At 37.6% G+C, this 22,793-nt stretch overlaps 1 protein-coding gene across 11 annotated transcripts in view; it reads left to right on the top strand.

The window, feature by feature from the left end:
- Positions 1–6,904: 6,904 nt before the first annotated feature.
- The window catches only part of znf827 (zinc finger protein 827), a 132,897-nt gene continuing 117,008 nt past the window's right edge, over positions 6,905–22,793 (top strand). For all 11 annotated transcript variants that reach the window (XR_012407187.1, XR_012407200.1, XR_012407198.1 and 8 more), the window contains exon 1: positions 6,905–7,189. Coding sequence is in view for 8 of the 11 variants with exons in the window: in XM_073952597.1 (XP_073808698.1) it covers positions 7,147–7,189 (43 nt within the window). In the remaining 3 variants the exon portion in view is untranslated. The remainder of the gene's footprint in view (positions 7,190–22,793) is intronic.

Genomic DNA, 22,793 nt, shown 5'->3' with positions numbered 1-22,793 from the left:
ATATAATTAGATAGACACTGTGGGGCTAACTGTCTATTTTTTCATTTCAAGTCATTTCACCTGAATGTTTTATGTGGCATAAACTGGACTGCAGATTAGTGTAAAATGGACGTAAACATAATCTGTGGTAGTGCTGCATGTAAATAATTGGTAAATCAATACTGCAGGGCAAACGAACGGGTTAAAGTATCAAATGGAAGCGGATCTGTGAATGGAAACGGCCTCCTTTCATTTGCAGATATTTGTCACTGTCAGGTTCAGCTGATACAGTGACCATCAAAACATGATGTCTGTTAGATGACCTTTAGGTTGCTGCCGCGTGTGAGGTCATGCTGCTGTTGCCATGACTACTATCAGCAGATTGTCTGCCTGCACGCATTACCTCAGCTGCCTGGCATCGGCGGGGTTACAGAACAGACCGTGACCTCGCCATGGAGACTAAACTAATCTTAAACAATAACAAGCAGCGCGCACACGCTTGCAGGGAGATTTTCTAAGATTACCATAAAACGTGTTTCCTAATATTGGACATCAAATATACTAGTTCAAGTTATGCAGGAATGAGTCAGAGCAGCCAAATATTGAAGGCAAACTCAAGGCAAGGGCTCCTATGTAAATACAGTTGAAGTCAGAATTGTTAGCCCCCCTGTTTATTTTTTCCCCAATTTCTGTTTAATGGAGGGAAGATTTTTTTGAACACATTTCTAAACATAATAGTTTTAATAACTCATTAATAACTGATTTATTTTATCTTTGCCATGATGACAGTACATAATATTTTACTATTTTTTTAAAGACATTTCTATATAGCATAAATAGACATTTAAAGGCTTAACTAGGTTAATTAGGTTAACTAGGCAGGTTAGGGTAATTAGGCAATTTATTGTTAACGATGGTTTGTTCTGTAGACAATAGAAACAAAAGCTTAAAGGGGCTAATAATGTTGACCTTAAAATGGGTTTTAAAAAATTAAAAACTGCTTTTATTCTAGCCAAAATAAAACAAATAAGACTTTCTCCAGAAGAAAAAATATTATCAGACAGACTGTGAAAATTTCGTTGCTCTGTTAAACATCATTTGAGAACTATCTAAAAAAGAAAAAATCTAATTAAAAGGGGGGCTAATAGTTCTGACTTCAACTGTATATATACACATTTATCTGCAAATTGTGTTTTTGTTTTAGACTGGTGTCTATCTACACAAGCATTTTTCAAACATTGGAAAATGCTTAAAGGGTTGCTTCACCCCAAATGAACATTCAGTCATCATTTATTCACCATTGTGTCATTCCCATACCCATAAGACTTCCGCTCATCTTGAGAACACAAATGAAGATATTTTTAATGAAATATGAGAGATTCAGTCCTGCACTGAAAGTCTGTGCACAAAAAAATTGTGGTGCTTCAAAGCACTGAAGAGATCAAAAAATAAATCTGCATGAGTCAAGTGGTTTAATCTAAGTCTTCTGAGACATTGCTTTATATGATAAACTCAATTAATTTAGGCTTTTATCTACATGTAATTTTGTGCTTATCTGTTTATAAAATACACAATAGTCAGCCAAACCTGCTTGAGGGATCAAAACAAAAACATCCTTTTTTTTCATGCATCAAGCAAGCATGCTCAAGCTTCTGTGACCAAATCTGAATGCTTTGTTGTCAGCTGATATACATTATGCCTATGTAAATATAGGATTTAACTAAATAGATTAAACTGTTTCATTACTATATGGATTTAGTAGTATTATTTTTTAACGTCTTGATGAGATTTTTCAGTCCATTTTCCTTTGGCTTAGTGGCTGTTTTATTAGAGGTCGCCACAGTGGAATGAACCACCAATTATTCGGCAGTGGTGTAAAGTAACTAATTACAAATACTCAAACTACTGTAATTGAGTGGCTTTTCTTAGGATTTGTACTTCACTAAGTAGTTTTATACTTTTATTTTCCCTTGAGTACATTTTTAGCGCTGTTACGGTACTTTTACTTCACTTCTTTTTTCAACCTGCAGTCACTACTTTACTTTTTCTTGTCTATGGGGATAAGAAAATTCAGAGGTATTTCAAATCACATAATATTGAACTACCTCAAGACATGGGCGATTTACAAACTGTTTGAAAGCATTAAAAGTGTTCAAGAAGATGTCCAAAATCTTTACACGCATTGACCCAGAGACTGCTTAGGTGTATGTCACTGATGAGAAAATGACGGATGTTTACTGTATGATGACTGAAACACCCAGCAGGCACAAGATGTCAACGTGATGTCAGATTGAAGTTGTACCCCAATGTCGTGGGGACTTTGCATTTTGTTTGGAAATGAAAATCGAGTTGACGTCAGAACTCCACGTCAACCAAATATCAACGTCTAATGATGTTACAGCTTGACATTGTGTGGACATTGCCACAATGACATCTATCAGACATTAGATTTTGGTTGCCATACCTGATGAATAAATTCAGTATTTGACATCAGTATGATGTTGGTTTAAAATGTTGGCTCGACATTGGATTTTGGTCACTTTCCAACGTCAACCTAAAATCAACCAAATATATAATAATATATAAATAATATTTACAACAGACACTTTTGCTGTACTTACACTACATTTTGGGCGAGTAATGGTACTTTTACTTAAGTATGATTTTTCAATACTCTTTGCACCACTGCTATTCAGGCATATGTTTTACGCAGCGGATGCCATTCCGGCCAAAACCCAGTACTGGGAAAAAACCCACACACTCTCACATTGACACACATATATACTACCGCCAATTTAGTTTATTCAATTCACTTTTAGCACATGTCTTTGGAATGTGGGGGAAACCAGAGCACCTGGAGGAAACCCAGGGAAAACATGCAAACTCCACACAGAAATGCCAACTGACTTCTTGCTGTGAGGTGACAGTGCTAACCACTAAGCCACCGTGCCGCAAACATGGCCAATTTAGCTTATTCAATTCTCCTATAGCCCATGTCTTTGGATTGTGGAAGAAACCGGAGCACCCGGAGAAAACTCATGTGAACACAGTGAGAACATGCAAACTTCACATAGAAATATCAACTGACCCAGCTGAGAGCCACTCAAACCAGCAAGCTGTGAGGCGACAGCTCAAACCACTGAGCCACCGTGCCACCCTTGATGAGACTTTTTTTTTGTACAAGAATTTTGTGTTTGTTTGTTTGTTATGGTTTGGTTTGGAATGATCTGAGGGTGAGTAATAATTACATTTTGCCCAAATTTACCTTAAATCACTTCAGTTTACACTTTACTGTGAAAACACCTATTCTATGTGGTCTAAAAAGCAGTTTCTCAAAAAATTTTTATGAGAAAACACTAATTTTTGTCAGCAATGCAGTGACGTAATACAGAACATGTACAACTTGTATTTATCACACTAAAAATGTAAAACAGGCTCAACAATCCATATAACTCACTCAAAATATAAAAGTTTGTCATTGACATTAATGGTAAGTATTGTGTGTTTATATAGCGCATTTATTATGTATGGCCATACATCCAAAGTGCTTCACAATCATGAGAGGAGGGTGGGGGGTCTCTCCACTCCACCACCAGTGTGCAGCATCCACTTGGATGATACGACAGCAGCCACAGGACAACACAGCCAGTGCGCTCACCACACATCAGCTTTAGGGTTAGTGGAAAGACAGTGATACAGCCAATTAGGTGGATGGGGATAACTAGGAGGCCATGATGGGTAAGGGCTGATGGAGGGAAATTTTAGCCAGGACCTCTAATCTTTACGAGAAGTGCCATGAGATTTTTAAAAACCACAGAGAGTCAGAACCTTGGTTTAATGTCTCATCTGAAAGACGTCGCTCACTGACAGTATAGCGCCCCCTTCACATTACTGGGGCATTAGGACTCACTTAGACTGCAGGTTGAGTGCCCCCTGCTGGCCACACTAACATCACTTTCAACAGCAACCTAGTTTTCCCATGTGGTCTCCCATCCAGGTACTAACTAGGCTCAGCCCTGCTTACCTTCAGCGAGTAACCAGTCTTTGGCTCTAGGGTGATATGGCTGTGGCAGTAGAACCTTTAACATCAGTGGATCCTTTTCATTCCACCAAATGTCCTTAAGATTATTAAAATGCTCTTCAAGAAGTAACTGACTGGTTCCTTATGGAATGTTCTTCTATAGGCCCTTCTGGAACATAAGTGCATGACTAAACAAGAACAATCCACACTACAATGCAAAACTGTTTTCTAATGTTTCCACTTGTGAGAGCATCTTCAAAAAGCGGTTTTTGCTTGTGAAAAATGACACCTCGGTTTAGACAGAAGGCCAAAAACTGTTTTCTTCTTGTTCTTTTCTCCTTTTAAATACATCTATACCAATAAAGACACAGCCTATGAAAGAAATTAATCTCTTTTACTATGGTACACATGTAAACACTACCACCCAGGTTCAAAGGGGCACAGTTCAACAGCCTCTCTGCACTATGAGGGCTGACAGTGACGGAGGACTGGAAAGGCAGCCATATTCTAATGAGCAAGCTGCAGTACAAAGAGTGTGTCAGTCACCTGTGCAGAGGCGAAGTGGGCTAATTTAGGCCTGTGCTAATTGCCACGGTAACGAGTTGCACGTGTGGATGGTTGCGAGGAGGATGGCAGCATGGCATGAGGGAGGATACAGTCCTCCTAACACCAAAGAGGTGTGAAAGAACGAACTTGTCCAACAGCATGCAGCCTGCTGGAGTCCAGCCCTGAGTGGGGAACAGCCGGCTGCTTCTGTGCTATGCATAGAACAGAATATTAGTGTGTGAGTGCATGTGTGTGTGTGGTGGAGGGTGCAGGGGGGTCTGGTTTTTAATCAAGTCCCATTAAATTACTCTACAATAAAGTGTAATTCTTCAAAAAACAAAACAAAAAAAACAAATCTTGCTTGATACATTTTAATACATCATCATTTACTCACCGTTTAGTTCTTCCAAACCTGTCTGAGTTTCCTTCCTCTGTTAACCACAAAAGTAGATATTTTGAAGAAAGCTGAAAACGTGTAACTTTTGACTTCCATTGTCAATTTGTTTGACCTTATATGAAAGTCAATGGTTTCAGGTTTTCAATGGTTTTCAGCTTTCTTTAAAACCACTTGAAGCTGAGTAAATAGTGAGTAATCCCTTGAACTATTCTATTATTATATATATTAACTCAACTCTGAAAACTGGACTGACAGTTTAAATTTACTAGAACTTCTCTGTTAAGCTGCTCTGACACAATTTACATTGTAAAAGCGCTATAGAAATAAAGGTGAATCAAATTGAATTTTAACAATATAATATAATATAATATAATATAATATAATATAATATAATATAATATAATATAATTTAAAATAAAATAATATATTTCCCAGTGATAGTTTGCTGCCATTGGTTGCAGCTGGAAGGGCATCTTCTATGCTAAACTTATGTTGGAAAAGTTGGCGGTTCATTTCGCTGTGGTAACCTCAGATCAATAAAGGGACTAAGCTGAAAAGAAAATGATTGAATAATATAGTTAATATATATATAATATAGGGCATCATGGTGGTGCAGTGGGTAGCACGATCGCCTCATGGCAAGGAGGTCACTAGTTCGAGCCTAGACTGGGTCAGTTGGCATTTCTGTGTGGAGTTTGCATGCTCCCCCCGTATTGGCGTGGGTTTCCTCCAGGTTCTCAGATTTCTCTCACAAGTCCAAATACATGCACTATAGGTGAATTGAATAAGGTAAATAGGCTGTAGTGTATGTGTGTGAATGAAAGTGTCTGGATTTTCCCAGTGTTGGGTTGCGGCTGGAAGGGCTGATATAATATAAAATAATATAATATAATATAATATAATATAATATAATATAATATAATATAATATAATATAATATAATATAATATAAAATAATATAATATAATAAATTCAACAAGTTAAAAAGTATAAATATAAGTTTAAAATTGTTATACTTATTAATATATTTATAATTAATTATTATTGTGCATTACATAACATTAACTGTAACATTTATATTTTTTATCAAATCGTATTATTTTAAAATTATAAGTATTTAGTTAACAAAACTTATTTTTAAAATTGTAATAAACTAATTTTGTAACACTTTACGATAAAATCCCATTACTTAACACATTAACAATGAATAGAAGAATTGTTACAGTCATTATTTAATTGCTTGGTGATTTAATTTTTTATTACAATAATCATCATCTTCGTTGTTGTTGTCATAAGAAAGCTGTGAGATACAATAAAAATAACAAAAAGTAATAAAATACAGTTATTTTTTTTATTTGACAACTCTATACAATAATGTCTCGTTACTAGTTGATTTTAATCATGAAATGCATGAATTAGTATTACTAGCAATGGCCACTTGCATAGTCAAATACTACATTCATTGATAAACTCTTGGATTGTAATAACATATTAATAAATGCTGAAGTTAAAATATGAACAGCCGCGTTATAAAAGTATTTTTCACTGTTAGTTCATGTCAACAAGCAAAAAGTATTACAGTAAATTCAGTTTTACATTTGTAGAATCCAAAAAAAATGATAAACGTAAAATATTATACGTCATTTTAAATCTGATTTTACGTGTAAATCATTACATCACGTTGATAAAGAGCGTATGTTACGTGAAGATTTTCCCCCACCCCGTTTAATATTCATCAGTCAGAATCCATTTTATAAACGAATAAAAAAAATCCTTCGTGGTCAGTCAAGTATACACCCTGAAAGCTTGGGGGCACCTTGTCCCTTTCTCGTCTCTCTGTCGGGCGAGCTCCTCTCTCTGTGAGTGAGTGAGCGAGTGTGTGTGTGTGAGAGCGTGTGCGTGTGAGTGTGTGTGTGCGTGCGTGCGTGTGTGTGCTCTGCTGTTGCTGCCCTTTGATCCCTGCATTAGTGTTAGTTAGGGGCTCGGAGACACACACTTACAGAGAGCAGCCATAGTCAAGACACGGCAACAACAACAGCACCTCCTCCTCTACTCTTCCCTGTTCCCAACAATACACTTAACCGAGGACAGCCAGGTGCACGACAAGTCCCTGCCATCAGGCTCCCTCGCAAAATTTCAATGGGAAAAGACCTTTTTTCTTCATATCCCTAAACAAGAAGGAGAATGTGATAAAAGGGGGAAAATGCCAAGGAGGAAACAGGAGCAACCCAAGCGCCTGCCTTCACGTAAGTCGTTTTCTCGTTCCGCGCGATTTTAGCGCGTCTCTGTGTGTTTTGCGCAGTAGTTTAGGGTTAAAGAGGTGAAACAGACAAAGGCACGGCGGAGGTTATTTCTCCTTTTTTAGGTCTGTGCTAGGCAGCCATGTTGGCGATGAGGGGGCTAGCGGAGCGAGCGCACTAGCGGTGCCTTTAATTGCAGATAATCGATAAAGGTCCCGTTCCGCCTAAAGGTTGCGGCCAGTAAAGCTCGCGTTATCGCCGCTTATTTGGCGCTTATGGCCGCGCGTCTTTTCTTATATGTGTCCGTGCGAGCGAGGCAGAGTCGCGCGGAAGGGAAAGGGGAGGATCTGAGGATCTGGCCGCAATAAAATGAAGGGTCAGTCGGATCAGACTGAGAGCCAGACTCAGCCTTCCATCCGTGCCCCTGCCTTTACTTAGCTCCGGCGCTATCTAGCAGCAGCCCGCAACTTAAAAATGCACCCGAAACACGTTCGACCAACTTTCCGCCTTCCGCGGTCGTATGTGAAAGTGTGTGTTTGTCCGCGACTTTTTTTTTCCTTCTTTCTTTCTTTCGTTTGTCGAGCGGGATTTTTTTAAGCTGAGGTATTTTCTTCCACCCCTCCCAGTTCAGTGGGGTTCGTGTCTGCAGGCTGCCTGTGTCAAAGCCATGGTCGGTCACCTGAAGTTCAGGGTTTTTTCCTTCCTCATGCAGCCATTCATTGCAGACAATCTGCGATCAATAACGCACAAAGGCGAAACGCGTTTTTCTCTCGCGTCGAAGCGCGTTCGACTCGAACCTTGCGGCAGCCGCTGCGTTGCGCGCGTTGCGCTTGGAATTACTAATCGCGATATTTGTTCATTTGACCCTGTGTAGCTGGATGTTAACATTGTGCTTTTATCAGCTCGCTAATAACGGCTGCAGTTGCGTGTGCCGGCCGCTAGAGGGGACGTGATCTGTACAGTGTGGAAAACATTGATCAGAGGAATTGGCGAAATGTGGCTCTGTGGCGCTTTAAGTGCACGAAAGCGAGCGCTCGTAATGCATCTTCATGCGTGTCGGCGAAACGGCGCCTTTTGAGACTTTTTTGAAAGTCAGGGATGTTATCTTTTGAGAGTTTGCTGCTCTCTGGAGTCCCCTGTTTGTATTTTAGCTGCTTTACACTGTGGAATGTGTGCTCCATAACACGTTTGTTTACATCCACTTACCTTGTCACGGTGGTTTGTGCTCAGTTTAAAGAGTTCTTCAGCGGTAGTTCAATTCAGAGTAGCCTGCTTGGAAATGCTTTGAAATAAAATAAAGCAAATCACATTTTTTTGTAGTATTAGTGAATGTGGTTATGTTGGGTTAATGCTTGATGAATGTTTTACAGATTTCTGAAGAATATCCTAAATATACCTATAATAGCATGCTCTTAATACAACTTTATAAGTGTTGTCATTCATCAGGGGACGTGTGTGCGCGCGGTTTGCAAGTATGCTGCATTATAATTGTGATGGAATTTTTGCTGTAAAGAAACTTTTTAAACTGAGATTCTTGAAATAGCACATAAACCTGTAATAACACAGTTACAGTGCATCTTTATGCACATAGTCATTAACCAGCAAAAGCTGTACCTTTAGGGGCTTTTATTGTGAAAGTCAGGGTTTTATTTTCTCCTGCCCTCAAGCCTCCTGTTTGCTTTTTTGTGTTCATAAAGTGTTCTTAATAAAGCCATAACACGTGTACATCATTAAGTGTTAACTTTTCATTTTATTCACCTGTAGTTCAGATCAAAACCGTGACTCTTAAACAACTAAATATTTTATTGAAAATGTGATTTGAATGGAATATAATCTCAGGAAATAGTGTAAAAGCCTGTAATTACAACGTACTAACTGCTGAATTTTCACAGTCAGTGTAACAGTAGTAGTTGTTAAGATATAACAACTACTGCTGCTCGTCCCACCACTGATTAATGAATCAAAATCACCCCGTCAGCAAAAGCAGTTTGGCGGAGCCCCACGCAGCCCTTTCATACAGCCGTGAAGGAGTGATGTCACATTTCATTACTTTCTGTTTGCGTTCTCTGTGATATAACACCTGTGAGCAGAGAGGCGTACGACTAGATCAATTCTTGATCTAAATTTATCTCATGATCGCTAAACACTGCCTTAAAAAGCTAAAAATATTTAAGTCCAGGATGGTGGAATTAATGTGCTGAAGCAGTTTGTTTGCACTGGCATCTGGTGTTTTTCTTTCCCATGTAAAGGCTGTGACATCTTTTTGGTTTTAAGCAAGAGTTTATTTCACTTCCCTTTCTGAAGAATACATAACTAGAGTTCAGGAGTGCTTGCGTCACAGTGTGCATGGGTCAAGACTTGCAAGAGGGCATTAAGGCCTTGATACAGTCAGATGATCTTCTTGACAGTTAAATATGACCTTTGGCTTTAGTGCTACAATGAAAACCACAGGGATTACAAAACCGTGGCCTTTATACCACTGACGCACACTCCTTTTTCCAGAATTCATACATTTTGTTCAATCTGCAGGTCACAGTTCACAGAACTTCCTGTAAATTAATGGCGAGATGGGAGCCTAGGTTAAAAACGCCACTGCTTTGTTAAGCATTTTCCACTCTGAGGTGGAGAGGTCGACTGATGTTACCTCTTTTTTTCATTTTCTTTTCTGCTGTTCTTTGTCTTACTTGCAGGCCTCCATTTTGTGCAAGTACATAGCCCGTATCATTCTTTCACCCTGACCTTTGCCATCAGCTAAAATGTCTCCCTATGGGAGCCCACCATTTCCATTATACACACATGATCTTTAAGGTTATCTGCATTTGCAAATGGAGGAATTGGAGCATTGCACGGATTTCGGCTCTCCATTACAGACCGATGGCAGAGAGAGTGTGTGTGTGTGTGTGTGCTCGACTGGGTGGCTCTCCACCTTACCGTAATGGTGGGTCACTGGCTCCTTTCCACTCATCTATGATTATAATGACCTTGGCTGGGCCTGGGCTAGAAAACATTGGATTAAGGGGAAAGGAAAATGAGGGGAGGTTTCCATTTCGCTCTTGGCATCTGATTTGTAGGGAAAAATCTGCCAAGAATACCCCCTCCTCCTCCACCTCCTCCTCCTCTTTCTTCCCCCTGCCCCACCAACTTGATCAGGCTCTCTCACCGGTGTCTGCCCATTTGAGCTCAAGCGAATAATGATACACAGGCTTTCCTCTCAGAAATGAATTAAAGGGCAGGGGAAGGGTGGTGGATGCTCTCCTGAACAAGTGCTTACACAGAAAAGGGGCTTCAGCCAGGCATACTGAACCAGAACATTTAGATTAATTTGGCTAGCTGGACGGCCTGGCTTTCATCACAGGTGTAGTGGAGCTGTGAGTGCTCAGTCAAAGGCACTGTGGTGACATAATTAAGACCTTTTTTTGCAGAACGGTGAGATGATTGTAACGGACTTGGCTCATCAAGTGCAAGATTCATGTTTAATGTATTATTTAAAGGAATTGGAATCTTTAAAATAAGCAGCCATATAAGGAAGCATGGTTTGGTGTGATATTATAGCATTGGATGTTGTTGAGCGCCAACTGACAGAACTGTATTGAGACTAATAATAGGAACGATCTTTTGATCGATTGAGTCTTCAGGATAGTTGGTGTATGTTTTTCCATCACACAGAAATGTTTGCTTTTCTGTAACATTTGGTTGTGAACTCTGCTTGTCAGCTTTTCAGAATTGTAAGTGTGGTGAAAGGATGTACTATGAGCTTTTAATGACTCCGGTAGACTTGGTAGCGTCAGTATGGGTTTAAAATTACAAGCCACTCAGTGTTCTCATTTCGTTATCAGTGCTTAAGAATTCCTAGTGTTTCTTGTATTATAGTATCTGTTTTACTATTCAGAAATAATAAGTAAAAAATATACATTATTTAATTATTTTTTTAATAGCTTTTTTCAGCTGTGATAATAATATGTTTATTGAGCAATTTCTGAAGGATCATATGACTTGAGTAATGCCTAATATACTGTGCTCAGCATAAACGAGTGCAGGATACTTTACAATAAAATACACTCACCGGCCACTTTATTAGGTACACCTTACTAGTATCAGGTTGGACCCCCTTTTGCCTTTAGAACTACCTTAATTCTTTGCGGCATAGATTTAACAAAGTACTGTAAATATTCCTCAGAGATTTCAGTCCATATTGACATGCATCACGCAGTTGCTGCAGATTTGTCGGCTGCACATTCGTGATGCGAATCTTCTGCTTCTCCACATCTCAAAGGGGCTCTATTAGATTGAGGTCTGGGACTGTGGAGGCCATTTTCATGATGTACAGTGAAGTCATTTTCATGTTCAAGAAACATGAAACATGACTGAGGTTATTTAAGTTTTATGACATGGGGTGTTATCCTGCTGGAAGTATAGCCATCATAGGATAGATACACAGTGGTCATAAATGGATGGACATGGTCAGCAACAATACTCAGGTAGGCTGTGGCGTTGAGAGGATGCTCAGTTGGTACTAATGGGCCAAAAGTGCGCCAAGAAAATATCCCCCACACCATTACAAAACTACCAGCAGCCTAAACCGTTGATACAAGGCAGGGTGGATCCATGTTTTCATGTTGTTGATGCCAAATTATGACCCTACCATCCAAATGTCACATCAGAAATCGAGACATGTCACACCAGACAAAGTTTTTCCAATCTTCTATTGTCCAATTTCGTTGAGCCTGTGCGAATTGTAGCCTCAGTTTCTTGTTCTTAGCTGACAGGAGTGGCACCCAGTGTGGTCTTCTGCTGCTGTAGCCCATCCGCCTAAAGGTTCGACGTGTTGTACGTTCAGAGATGCTCTTCTGCATACCTCGGTTGTAACGAGTGGTTATTTGAGTTACTGTTGTCTTTCTTACAGCTCAAATATTTCATATTTGTTAGACCATTCTCTGTAAACCCTAGAGTTAGTTGTGCATGGAAACCCCAGTACATGAGCAGTTTCTGAAATACTCAGACCAGCCCGTCTTGAACCAATAACCATGCCATGTTCAAAGTCAGTTAAATCACCTTTCTTCCACATTCTGATCCTCGGCTAGTTGCAGTCATGTTGGTCAGGTGTACCTAATAAAGTGGCTGGTGAGTGTATTTGTACATATACTAGACAGTGCCAGAGCAAAAACTGGAACTCATCTAACTTTTTGATCACAATCCAGAAATTAGTGCACCCAAATTAATAAATATTTATTTAATATAAATAAGTAATAAACAAAAAGGGGCTAAGCCGAAAAGAAAATAAATGAATGAATGACTGAATAAACAGGAAAAATCAAGAAAAACATAAAAATATAAAATTTAGTTAAAAATCATTTCAGTTTAAATGGATTGTCTTTAAATTCTTAAAGTTGTTCGGTGAACAAACTTGTATTTTAATTGAAATAACTGTTTAATAAAACTGTTTTGTTTAAATGCAACAAAACGTATTGTCTGTATTGACTGAGAAATGGTTAATGTACTGTATTTTAATAATAATAAGATTTGCAGCTTTAAATGGTGAGTGTAGCATAATCCTTCTAAAAACAATATTCAGACCAAAACCAAACTTATTAATGTATATATTTTTAATTTGAAATATTTCGATTAATATTTCAATGTAATACATTCATATGTTTAGAAATGCGTTTTACACATTTCAAACTCATATATTAAGAGCAAGAACAAAAAATCTTTATTGTTGTTGCACTGAACTGGTCCTATCCTTCAAGTTCAAACCCCATAACTAAGTCAATATGCTCATTTGGAAATATATATATTTTCCTAACCATAGGACACACCTTTGTCCATATGTGAGGCATTGCAGACTCTGAGTGAAAAAAGTCTGCACACAATGTTTCACCCACCCAAGTCTCAATTGGAGCCTGTGTGGAATAAAAGTGCCTGAGCTGGGTAACGATTTTCCACATGTTGACAAGTCACAACATGGAGATCTACAGCTCGGAGAGCAGCCCTTTGGCTAGTGGCGGCCCAGCACTGAGTAATAACCAGCTCATAGCAGGCATTCTGTTGGCAGTGGTTCATAAGGAACAGCTCGCTGGTTCAGCTGGGGAAAGGGTGGGGGGAGCTGCTGGAGAGCTCCAGGCACTTTCCTGTGTTGTTGTACCACACAAGTGCATCCATCCCCTCCAGGACAGACCTTTAACAGGCTGCTAATACTGGGCCACACCGCACAAGGGATCGAACAGACAGGTCTGACGCAGGCCCGGGCTGCAGAGCTATGCCAAACTGTGATTTGATTTATGAGTCAGTACTCTGGGTCTGTCTTAAGATGAGATGAGGCTTACTGGGCAGAATCAAAGAGCGGTCTGTTCACTTGACAGCGAATAAGAAGAGACAAACCACCGTCATATTTTAAAGATTGGTTCTGAATTGTCATGTCTTAAAAAAGGCCTCAGAGGGCAATAATAACTGGAGAAAGCTGCATGTTAGCAACCGCTCATGTTAATGCTAGTTGCATGGCTGACATGTGACCTTGCTGTATTTGACCTGCTTTTGCTTATTGTGGTTTATGGGCACAAGTTTTTGTGCCAGGTGTTTGAACGGTAAATACAACAAGCATGTTTTGTGGGGGTGGGATCATATTCAGATTTTTGTACTGCAAATAAGGTTTCTAATGTAATAACTATGACATCTTGCAGATGCTGCTTAAATGTCTTATTTACCTTTAGTTAAGTTTTTTGGACTTGTATTATATTATTCACTCATTATCCTCCTGCTTAGTCCCTTTTTTATCAGGGATCAACACAGCAGAATGAACCGCCAACTATTCCGGCATTTGTTTTACGCAGCAGATGCCCTTCCAACCGCAACCCGGTACTGGAAACTCCCTTACACTCTCACAATTACACACACTCATACACCTCACCTGTACTGCATGTCTTTGGACTGTGGGGGAAACCGACGCACCCGGGGGAAACCATTGCAAACACAGGGAGAACATACAAACTCCACACAGAAATGCTCACCCGACACTCGAACCAGCGACCTTCTTGCTGTGAGGCAACAGTGCTAACCACTGAGCCACCATGCCGCCCTGTATTATGTCATGTTATAAAATATTTGTCATTCATTTTCTTTTTGGCTTAGTCCCTTTATTAATCTGGGCTCGCGACAGCATAATGAACCACCAACTTATCCAGCATATGTTATACGCAGCGGATGCCTTTACATCCACAGCCCAACACTGGGAAACAACTACAAACTCTTGCATTCACACACATACACTATGGACAATATAGGCTGTAAGGCAATCGCGCTACCACTTTGCCACCATGACACCCCTATATTATATTATATTATATTATATTATATTATATTATATTATATTATATTATATTATATTATATTATATTATATTATATTATATTATATTATATTATATTATATTATGTTATATTATATTATATTATATTATATTATATTATATTATATTATATTGTATTATATTATATTATATTATATTATATTGGGCGAGGCAGTGGCGCAGTAAGTAGTGCTGTCGCCTCACAGCAAGAAGGTCGCTGGTTCGAACCTCGGCTTAGTTGGCCTTTGGGTGTGGAGTTTGCATGTTCTCCCTGCCTTCGTGTGGGTTTCCTCCGGGTGCTCCAGTTTCCCCCACAGTCCAAAGACATGCTGCAGGTGAATTGGGTAGGCTAAATTGTCTGTAGTGTATGAGAGTGTGTGTGAATGTTTCCCAGAGATGGGTTGGGGGTGGAAGGGCATCCGCTGCGTAAAAACTTGCTGGATAAGTTGGTGGTTCATTCCGCTGTGGCGACCCCGGATTAATAAAGGGACTAATCCGACAAGAAAATTAATGAATTATATTATATTATATTATATTATATTATATTATATTATATTATATTATATTATATTATATTATATTATATTATATTATATTGTTGTGTATGTTGTCTCTCTCCCTCTCTCTTTCAAAGAAAAAAAAAACATACAACCAGTACAGACATATATTCTGGAAACATATGTGCACAAACATGTCACAACTGCAATTTGTGAATTTTTTCATACCTTTTCATATGAACAACAATGTTATAAGGTAGTAACAATGCAGATTTTATAAAGACAAACTTGCATTTTCGCTATTAGAAGACGTTACTTTCTTAATAATAAAATAAATAAAATAAATGCTGCTACTAGCTCAAAAATATATATATTTTTGAAATCCGTACAGATGTTTGGGATGAGATGCATTCAACACATTACAGTGTTTATTGACAATACCCAGTGAAGTATAAATGAAACATCTGATCAATGTCTCTTCATGCTGCAAGCATAGTTTAAGCAGAACAATTGACTCAGACATGTTCAATTATTAGAAAGTATTGCACACCTGAGATGTAACAGCCGTAGTGCAAATGAGAATCGTTTCCTGATAATTCTGATGTCCACATTACATTAAAGTATTTGAGACAAATACTATTATGGTTGAAACAACCTTCTAACTCAATAGAGGATAAGTGTTTGATGACAGATAAATGACATTTAAAAAATTTCCAGTAATAATAGACTTTTATTATTAAACTGAATAGCAGTAATATTACAGAAGCACTGTATTTTCTTAATTTTCATCAAATCATTCTTGAGATCTTATTTTTTCTTGTTGACAGTAGAGCTGCACGATTCTGGCTAAAATGAGAATCACGATTTTGTTTTGCTTAAAATCAAGATCAGGATTTTTTTTCTTTCTGTAGATTAGGCTTATATGAGTAGGCTATTGTTACTGTTATTTCTCAAACATAATAAAACAACAACAACAACAATATTGGGCCTATGTTTAGGTCTTCTGTTGGTTAAAATGCAAAATTTTGTATAGACTAGGAATAGTGGACTTTTAATATGTTTTGGCTGTTAATTGAGAGTAAAGGTAATGAGGTGCACACTTTAGGTTTCACCTGTGCTCATGCCATGGGTGCTTTTACTTTGAGGGGAAAAAAAAAACATAAATGGAAATCATACTTCCCGCGCAGCTCCCGAATGACTGCTCTGTGCAACAAACTGAACGTTATTTACAACTTTATCAGCTGTCATTCACATCCTATGCAGGTTCTGTTCACTAAAGTAGACATCATTGGCGGGTATGCGCATGTCCTCTTGGTAGTAAACAAACAGCCACGAATACGTCATTACATAAAGACAAAAAAGACATTTAAATTATACCTTATAAATTTAGTAATTTAGAAATTGACCATTTTTACACCATTTGGAGGTGTTCATGTTGTTGAGCAATGTACTGTTGAAGTCAAGAAGCATTAGCTCCTCTTTAATTTTTTTTCTATTTTAAATGTTTACAAAATATTGTTTAACGGAGCAAGAAAATTTTCACAGTATGTCTGATAATATTTTTTCTCCGGAAGAAAGTCTTATTTGTTTTATTTTAGCTAGAATAAAAGCAGTTTTTAATTTTTTTTAAAAACATTTTAATTAATCTAATTACCCTGTCCTGCCTAGTTAAATTAATTTACATAGTAAAGCCTTTAAATGTCACTTGTCAGCTGTATAAAAGTGTCTTGAAAAATATCTAGTCAAATAATATTTACCGTCATCATGGCAAAGACAAAATCAATCAGTTATTAGAAATGAGTTATTAAAACTATTATGTTTAGAAATGTGCTGAAAAAATCATCTCTCTGTTAAACAGAAATTGGGGAAAAATAAACAGGGGGGCTAATAATTCTGACTTCAACTGTATATAAAACAATGTCAAGAGCGGTGTGACTGCCTTTACGCTTCTCTTCTGACCTTAAAAATATAATAGGCTGAATTGTCAAAAAGCTGATTAAGATCATGTGTTGTGTCGACTCGAGATCATGATCTTTTTTCAATTAATCGTGCAGCCCTAGTTGACAGTAGTCAAAACAGTTCTCTATATTGTTGTGCAAGCTATGTTGAACTTGAGCTCCACATTTGTTACATGAGTCGTAATAGAACTGACAGAGTGGGCTATATGCACAGGAGGGCTGTGTGATTAATTAAAATCGAATCGCAATTTTGTAATTTTACAATTAGTTAATCGCAAGAGGCTGCGATATGAAATATTTAATTTCCCCCACCCAGAGCAAATGCATGACTGCCGTCTGTGTGTGACTAGCCTGACTTACTAGCCAATTGAGTGCGCAAACTTTCATTCTGCCCAATCAAAATTGCACAATCTAACAATGCAGAACGCCCACAATAAAAAAAAGAAGAAAGTAAACTAACTGGAAAGTGCAGACAAGTGGGATAATGGTGTCTGCTGCTTCAGAAGCATTAATAGACAAATTAATATAAAAGAGAAACAGCATTGGTAATATGGGAATATTTTGGTTTTAAACTCACTGAATATTAAGAGGTCATTTTTAAGAGCTGTTGCAGAATTGTTGCCACGGCTTACAGATTATTGAGCTAAAGCTTGACTACAAAATCAAATCACAAACAAACCGCCATATCTGTCAAAAAAAATCACAATTGGATATTTTTTTCCAAATCCCACAGCCCTAATGCACAACTTGTATTTTTCAGCCAATCATAAACTTCTGGTGAAAGCTTAATGTGACTATTTTTAATTTCATAAGGTTTTTACAGCATCGATGCTGTAGTGTAATTACAATACATTCAGTTTAATAGGCTTAAGCATTCATTTAGTTGTTCAAGCCTAATATGAGATGAAAGACTGTAAACCGCTAGTGCCATCAGGATCAGCAGGCCCACTTTACATCATATATCTATCAGGCAGTGAAGATCGATAATTATTAAAGAAATCAGTATCATGGCAATTTTATAATGGAAAGACAGTTCACCGGAAACACTCAGGCTGGCTGGCTGAAATGAAAAGTTTGTGCATATAATCCATTGAGCACTGTTCATTCATTTTGAATCAAACTGCGCATGCACACGGTAAAGAATCCATTTGCTGATTTTAGTTATTGCTTTTTTTATTTACTTTGCAGCCAAAATTCTGACCCCTTGATTAGACGTTTCTTGAAGCTATGAGGTTCCACCGAAAGTCGAATGGAGCGAATCGTTTATGTTTTCTTTCTTCATCTGTGAACGGACTCCAGATGGCCACCTTTATTGAGTGTGATCAGCTTTAATAGACTGTCCCGATCCTGATCAGTTCCATTAGGCCTACTTCAGTTTTTTTTCTTTGCTTGTTGTGATTGAGGTGGCTGATTCCACGGCAACAAAGTAGCACCAAAAAATGCCAAGATTGACAATTTACTCTCCCAATCATTCGGTGATCATAATCATAGTAATTACACAACAATAATAATGATGGTAATTACTATCATTGTCATCATTAGCGTCAAGAGACACCAGTGTAGTTCTGAAATGGAGCTGAGTTACGCCTAGATGTGAATATGTGTTGATGTATAATCACAATAAAATTTGGTCATATTCTATTTTAAAATAAATGTGCTTGATTAGATTTTTTTTAATTTGTGTATTTATCAGGTGCAACGCTAATATTACCTCTATTATGTCTCTAAGATAGACTATACCATCCAGCACAGAGAACATACGCATGTTAATGAGTTTAACTAGCGGACTAGCAGCTGTGTTCCAAGGGTTTTTCTGGAGACGGGACTGTTTTATAGCTGAGAAGATTAAAAGTGCCAGGAAGGAAACAGACACAGAGTAGTGGCACCCTGAGGTATTGACAGCCTCCAAGGGAAACGGTATATCATCGGCAAGTGTAGAGGTGTTTGGCTGCTTTACAAAGGCGAGATATTATATTCATGATGTGAAGTCATCTCTGTGAAAGCTATTGTCACTATGTCTTACACTGATTTACGAGGCTTAAAACGTAGGTGAGTGTCTGAGACCTGCTCGGCCCCCGGTGTAAAAAATGTCCTTCGCATTTGCAGATGACTTCACAGTATGTTTGATTACTCCCGACCTTGATGCGAAGCTCCGGTTTTCATGTTTGGTTGTTATGGCGAGGTCGGTGCTCAGAAGCTGTTTAGTATTGGGCTGGGAGGCCCGGTCATATATGGATGTTGGTGAGAGGAAACTGGTACCTGTTCTTTTAATGTTAAAGCTTGCTTTTTGGATAAATTTGAGAGCATATTGGTGGAATTGCATGGTGCCTAAAAAAGGTTGGAAACTGAAGGGTTGCAGATTTGTACGTTACAAAATACTGGACCTTTAGCTTGCCATGGAGACAGAATCATTTAAGGTAAATAAAAGCATGAGCTATGAGTGAAAATAGCTTTTGTTTAACTTTATAAATAAAATAAAAATAAATGTTTAATAATGAATAAAACATTAGATAATTTGGCAGCGTTATGCCTCAAAAACATGTATAATATTATTAGGCTCAAAACAATTATGAATAGGGTGACACGGTGGCTCAGTTGGCATTTCTGTGTAGAGTTTGCATCTTTTCTTTATGTTTGCGTGGGTTTCCTCGGGTTGCTCCGGTTTCCCCCACAGTCCAGAGACATATCCTATTGGTGAATTTAATAAACAAAATTTGGAGTAGTATCAGTGTGTGTGTAAATGAGTGTGTATGGGTGTTTCGCAGTATTGGGTTGTGGCTGGAAGGGCATCAACTTTGCAAAACATATGCTAGAATAGTGACCTCTGATACAGAAGACACTAAGCCGAAGAAAAGTGACTGAATAAATGAACAATTAGAATTATTCAAATGTCAATTTTGACATAGAAAATATGAAATATTATTAAATATGAAATATGAAACTCTTTTTAAGTTGTTTGTGTAGGCTTTTATTTGAAAGCTGATTTATACTTTCGCCTGCACCTCTCGAAACGGACAAGTCTTTTATATTTGACGCGTTCGCTGTTTAAAAGAAACCCACTGTAAAGTCAGACGGATAAACATAAAAGTAGGAAGTTTCCAGAACACATGTCACATTAATTATATTATTTAAGATTTTTAAACTATTTATTTGTATTATTTTATTTATTATTAAATTTATTTTAAGGATGATAAAGATTTTTATAACCATTAATGATTTTTTGAATCAAACTTTGATGCATCACTTGCTTTTGTTAATATCTCGGACAGTTCTACCTATTAAAGTTAAATATTAATGACAACAGAACACGGGTTGATCTACAATTTTATTTTTCATTAAAGCAAGAATAAAAGCCAAAAAAAGTACACTTACTTAAAAACACTGACGTTATTTTTTATAGATTTAGCTCTTTCCACAATTCACAGATTACTGGCTGGCTAGTTTGTGTCCCATATGCTAATGCATTGATGTTCCAACATTTCTGACCATTATCACCAATAATGCCTAGAAAACAGGGCATCAGTATATTGTAAACCAATTGGTTTCGATATTCTTTTGCAGTTATCAAAGAAATAATTTTGTTACTTCATTTTAGTTTTGTGAAATATTAAATTGTTTTAAATTAAAAACTGTGATATATACATCAGTGTAAAACCTATGAATGGTGTAAAAACATAATCATTAATTGTGTATTAAACCCACATGGATCTCCACTTTTGGCCTCTTTTTATTCCTCAAGTTTTTCTAAACTGTTCAACAAAAACTTTCCTTCTTTCCCACGGCTGTTGCAATTTCTAGACAAGAATCTGGTCATCGCTATGACCACGCATGGATGGATCATAAAGATACTGGCGCAAAAAAGTTTGTGCTCTTTGCCAGCCAAAATTATGTTGCACAAACCCAAAGCGAACCTCTGCAAATTTCGCCATGACATAACATTCGCTATGCGCACTCAAGCGAACTACCAAATACATCGAGTATAAATCAGGCTATACAGTAGTCAAAATACTGTCTTATTACAATACAGTAAAAATGTATCTGTCCAAGACGTCACATCCATAACAAAGTTTTTTTTCCTCATAAATAAAAAAAAACTAAAATAAAATAAAACTAAATTTGTTCTATAGAGAGCCAACTCTTATTCTTTTGATTACCATTATTTCTTTTGGGATGTGCAGTTTAACTCACAGAATTTCAACATATTATTTTTGTTCACTATAAATTTGCATAATTTCCATGTTCATTTCTCTCATTTTAATCATAAAACAGGTTCTTTCGTATTTCTTAACTCTGTGATTAGTTGCTTTAAAATACAGATGTCTTAATATACTGATACTTTGTGAATTTAAGTTTCATGGTATTAGTGCAAATATCAAATCCATAACACTGGAATAGCTAATTTACTTTAATTTTCTTTGAGGACTTTTAGCAATTTTGCAATTTAGCAATCCTTAAAGTGCACTATCAATTAAGAAGTGCTTGCCCTTTAAGAGAGTGTCAGCATTAGGGGAGTATTTGTTTAAATGGATCTGAATCGACTTATATTGGATATTTTTAGCTGTGCATGCTAATTTGTCAGTCGTTAAACATAGACTCTTACAGCAGTTTAATCTTAAAAACACTGGTTATTTATTTACTCAGCTAAATGCAATCTGTTGCAAATCCCATAATAAATATCCACTTTCATATTATCATGGCTTTGCAAACTGAGTGAACTGCAGGGGGTTTGTGAAAAGCTAGGTTCATTTGAGTATTAGTAGACTGTCTGCTTAATATCTGTTAATATTGCTGCTAAACAGACATTTAGCTGACTATAAGAAACTTTGCAAGTACATGTCAACTTACTCTAACCCCAACCCCAATCTAACAGTCTACTTATAATCTAATGAGAATTAGTTGGCATGTAGATGCAATGTAACTTAAATTCAACAAACGGACCATCAAAATAAAGTGTGACTAAAAGCTAATATTTAATCATAAAACATAAAAGCTGAAATTTAATATACCAAACCAAATAAAACACTTACTGCAGGGGTGTCAAACTCAATTCCTGGAGGGCCGAAGCCCTGCAAAATTTAGTTCCAACCCTGCTCCAACACACTTACCTGTAGGTTTCAAACAAGCCTGAAGGACTCAATTAGTTTGATCAGGTGTGTTTAATTAGGGTTGGAACTAAACTGTGCAGAGCTGCGGCCCTTTTGGAACTGAGTTTGACACCTGTGACTTACTGTAATAAGTTTATCTTTCAATCAGTTCTAATATTGATAATATTGGCCCTTCATCAGCTATTGTTGTCCATTGCCAGTATCAATAGTATCTCAGTATCAGTAGAGTCATAGTATTGGTGTAGCGCTCATTTTTTAAACGCCACTATTGATTGGCTGTGCCGTCATTTGAGTAAACTGCTTTAAAGAATGCTGTTGAATCAGGCTATAATTCTGCTGTTTGCTCAGCTGCAGATCGTTATGCATTTCTTCATTATAGTTTTATAGATTATCCTAAACGCTTTCTATGAAGTAGTTCCCATTCGGCATGCACGGTGGACTTTGTTTTTTTTTTTTTATTCCTCTCTCAGTCCCCCACTGCTGTATATCACACTCGTATTTCAGCGGGCACAGTTTGCCCTTGTCGTCATTTAGTCGTCTTCTATGCAGAGACTCTCAAACGAAGCACTAAGGTTAGGCACAAAATGTTGCCTCGATGTGCTCTCCAAAGGCACAGTTACGGTTGTCATAGTGATCATATTTTTTGCAATCATTTGTCACCCAGATACTGTAGGGTTGAATTAGAGGCACCTGGTAACACTGACGTGA

The sequence above is a fragment of the Danio rerio genome, chromosome 1 (assembly GCF_049306965.1).
Source record: "Danio rerio strain Tuebingen ecotype United States chromosome 1, GRCz12tu, whole genome shotgun sequence".
Taxonomy (NCBI): Eukaryota; Metazoa; Chordata; class Actinopteri; order Cypriniformes; family Danionidae; genus Danio; species Danio rerio.
The sequence above is the reverse complement of the archived record's forward strand: the minus strand, read 5'-3'. Positions and strand labels throughout refer to the sequence as shown.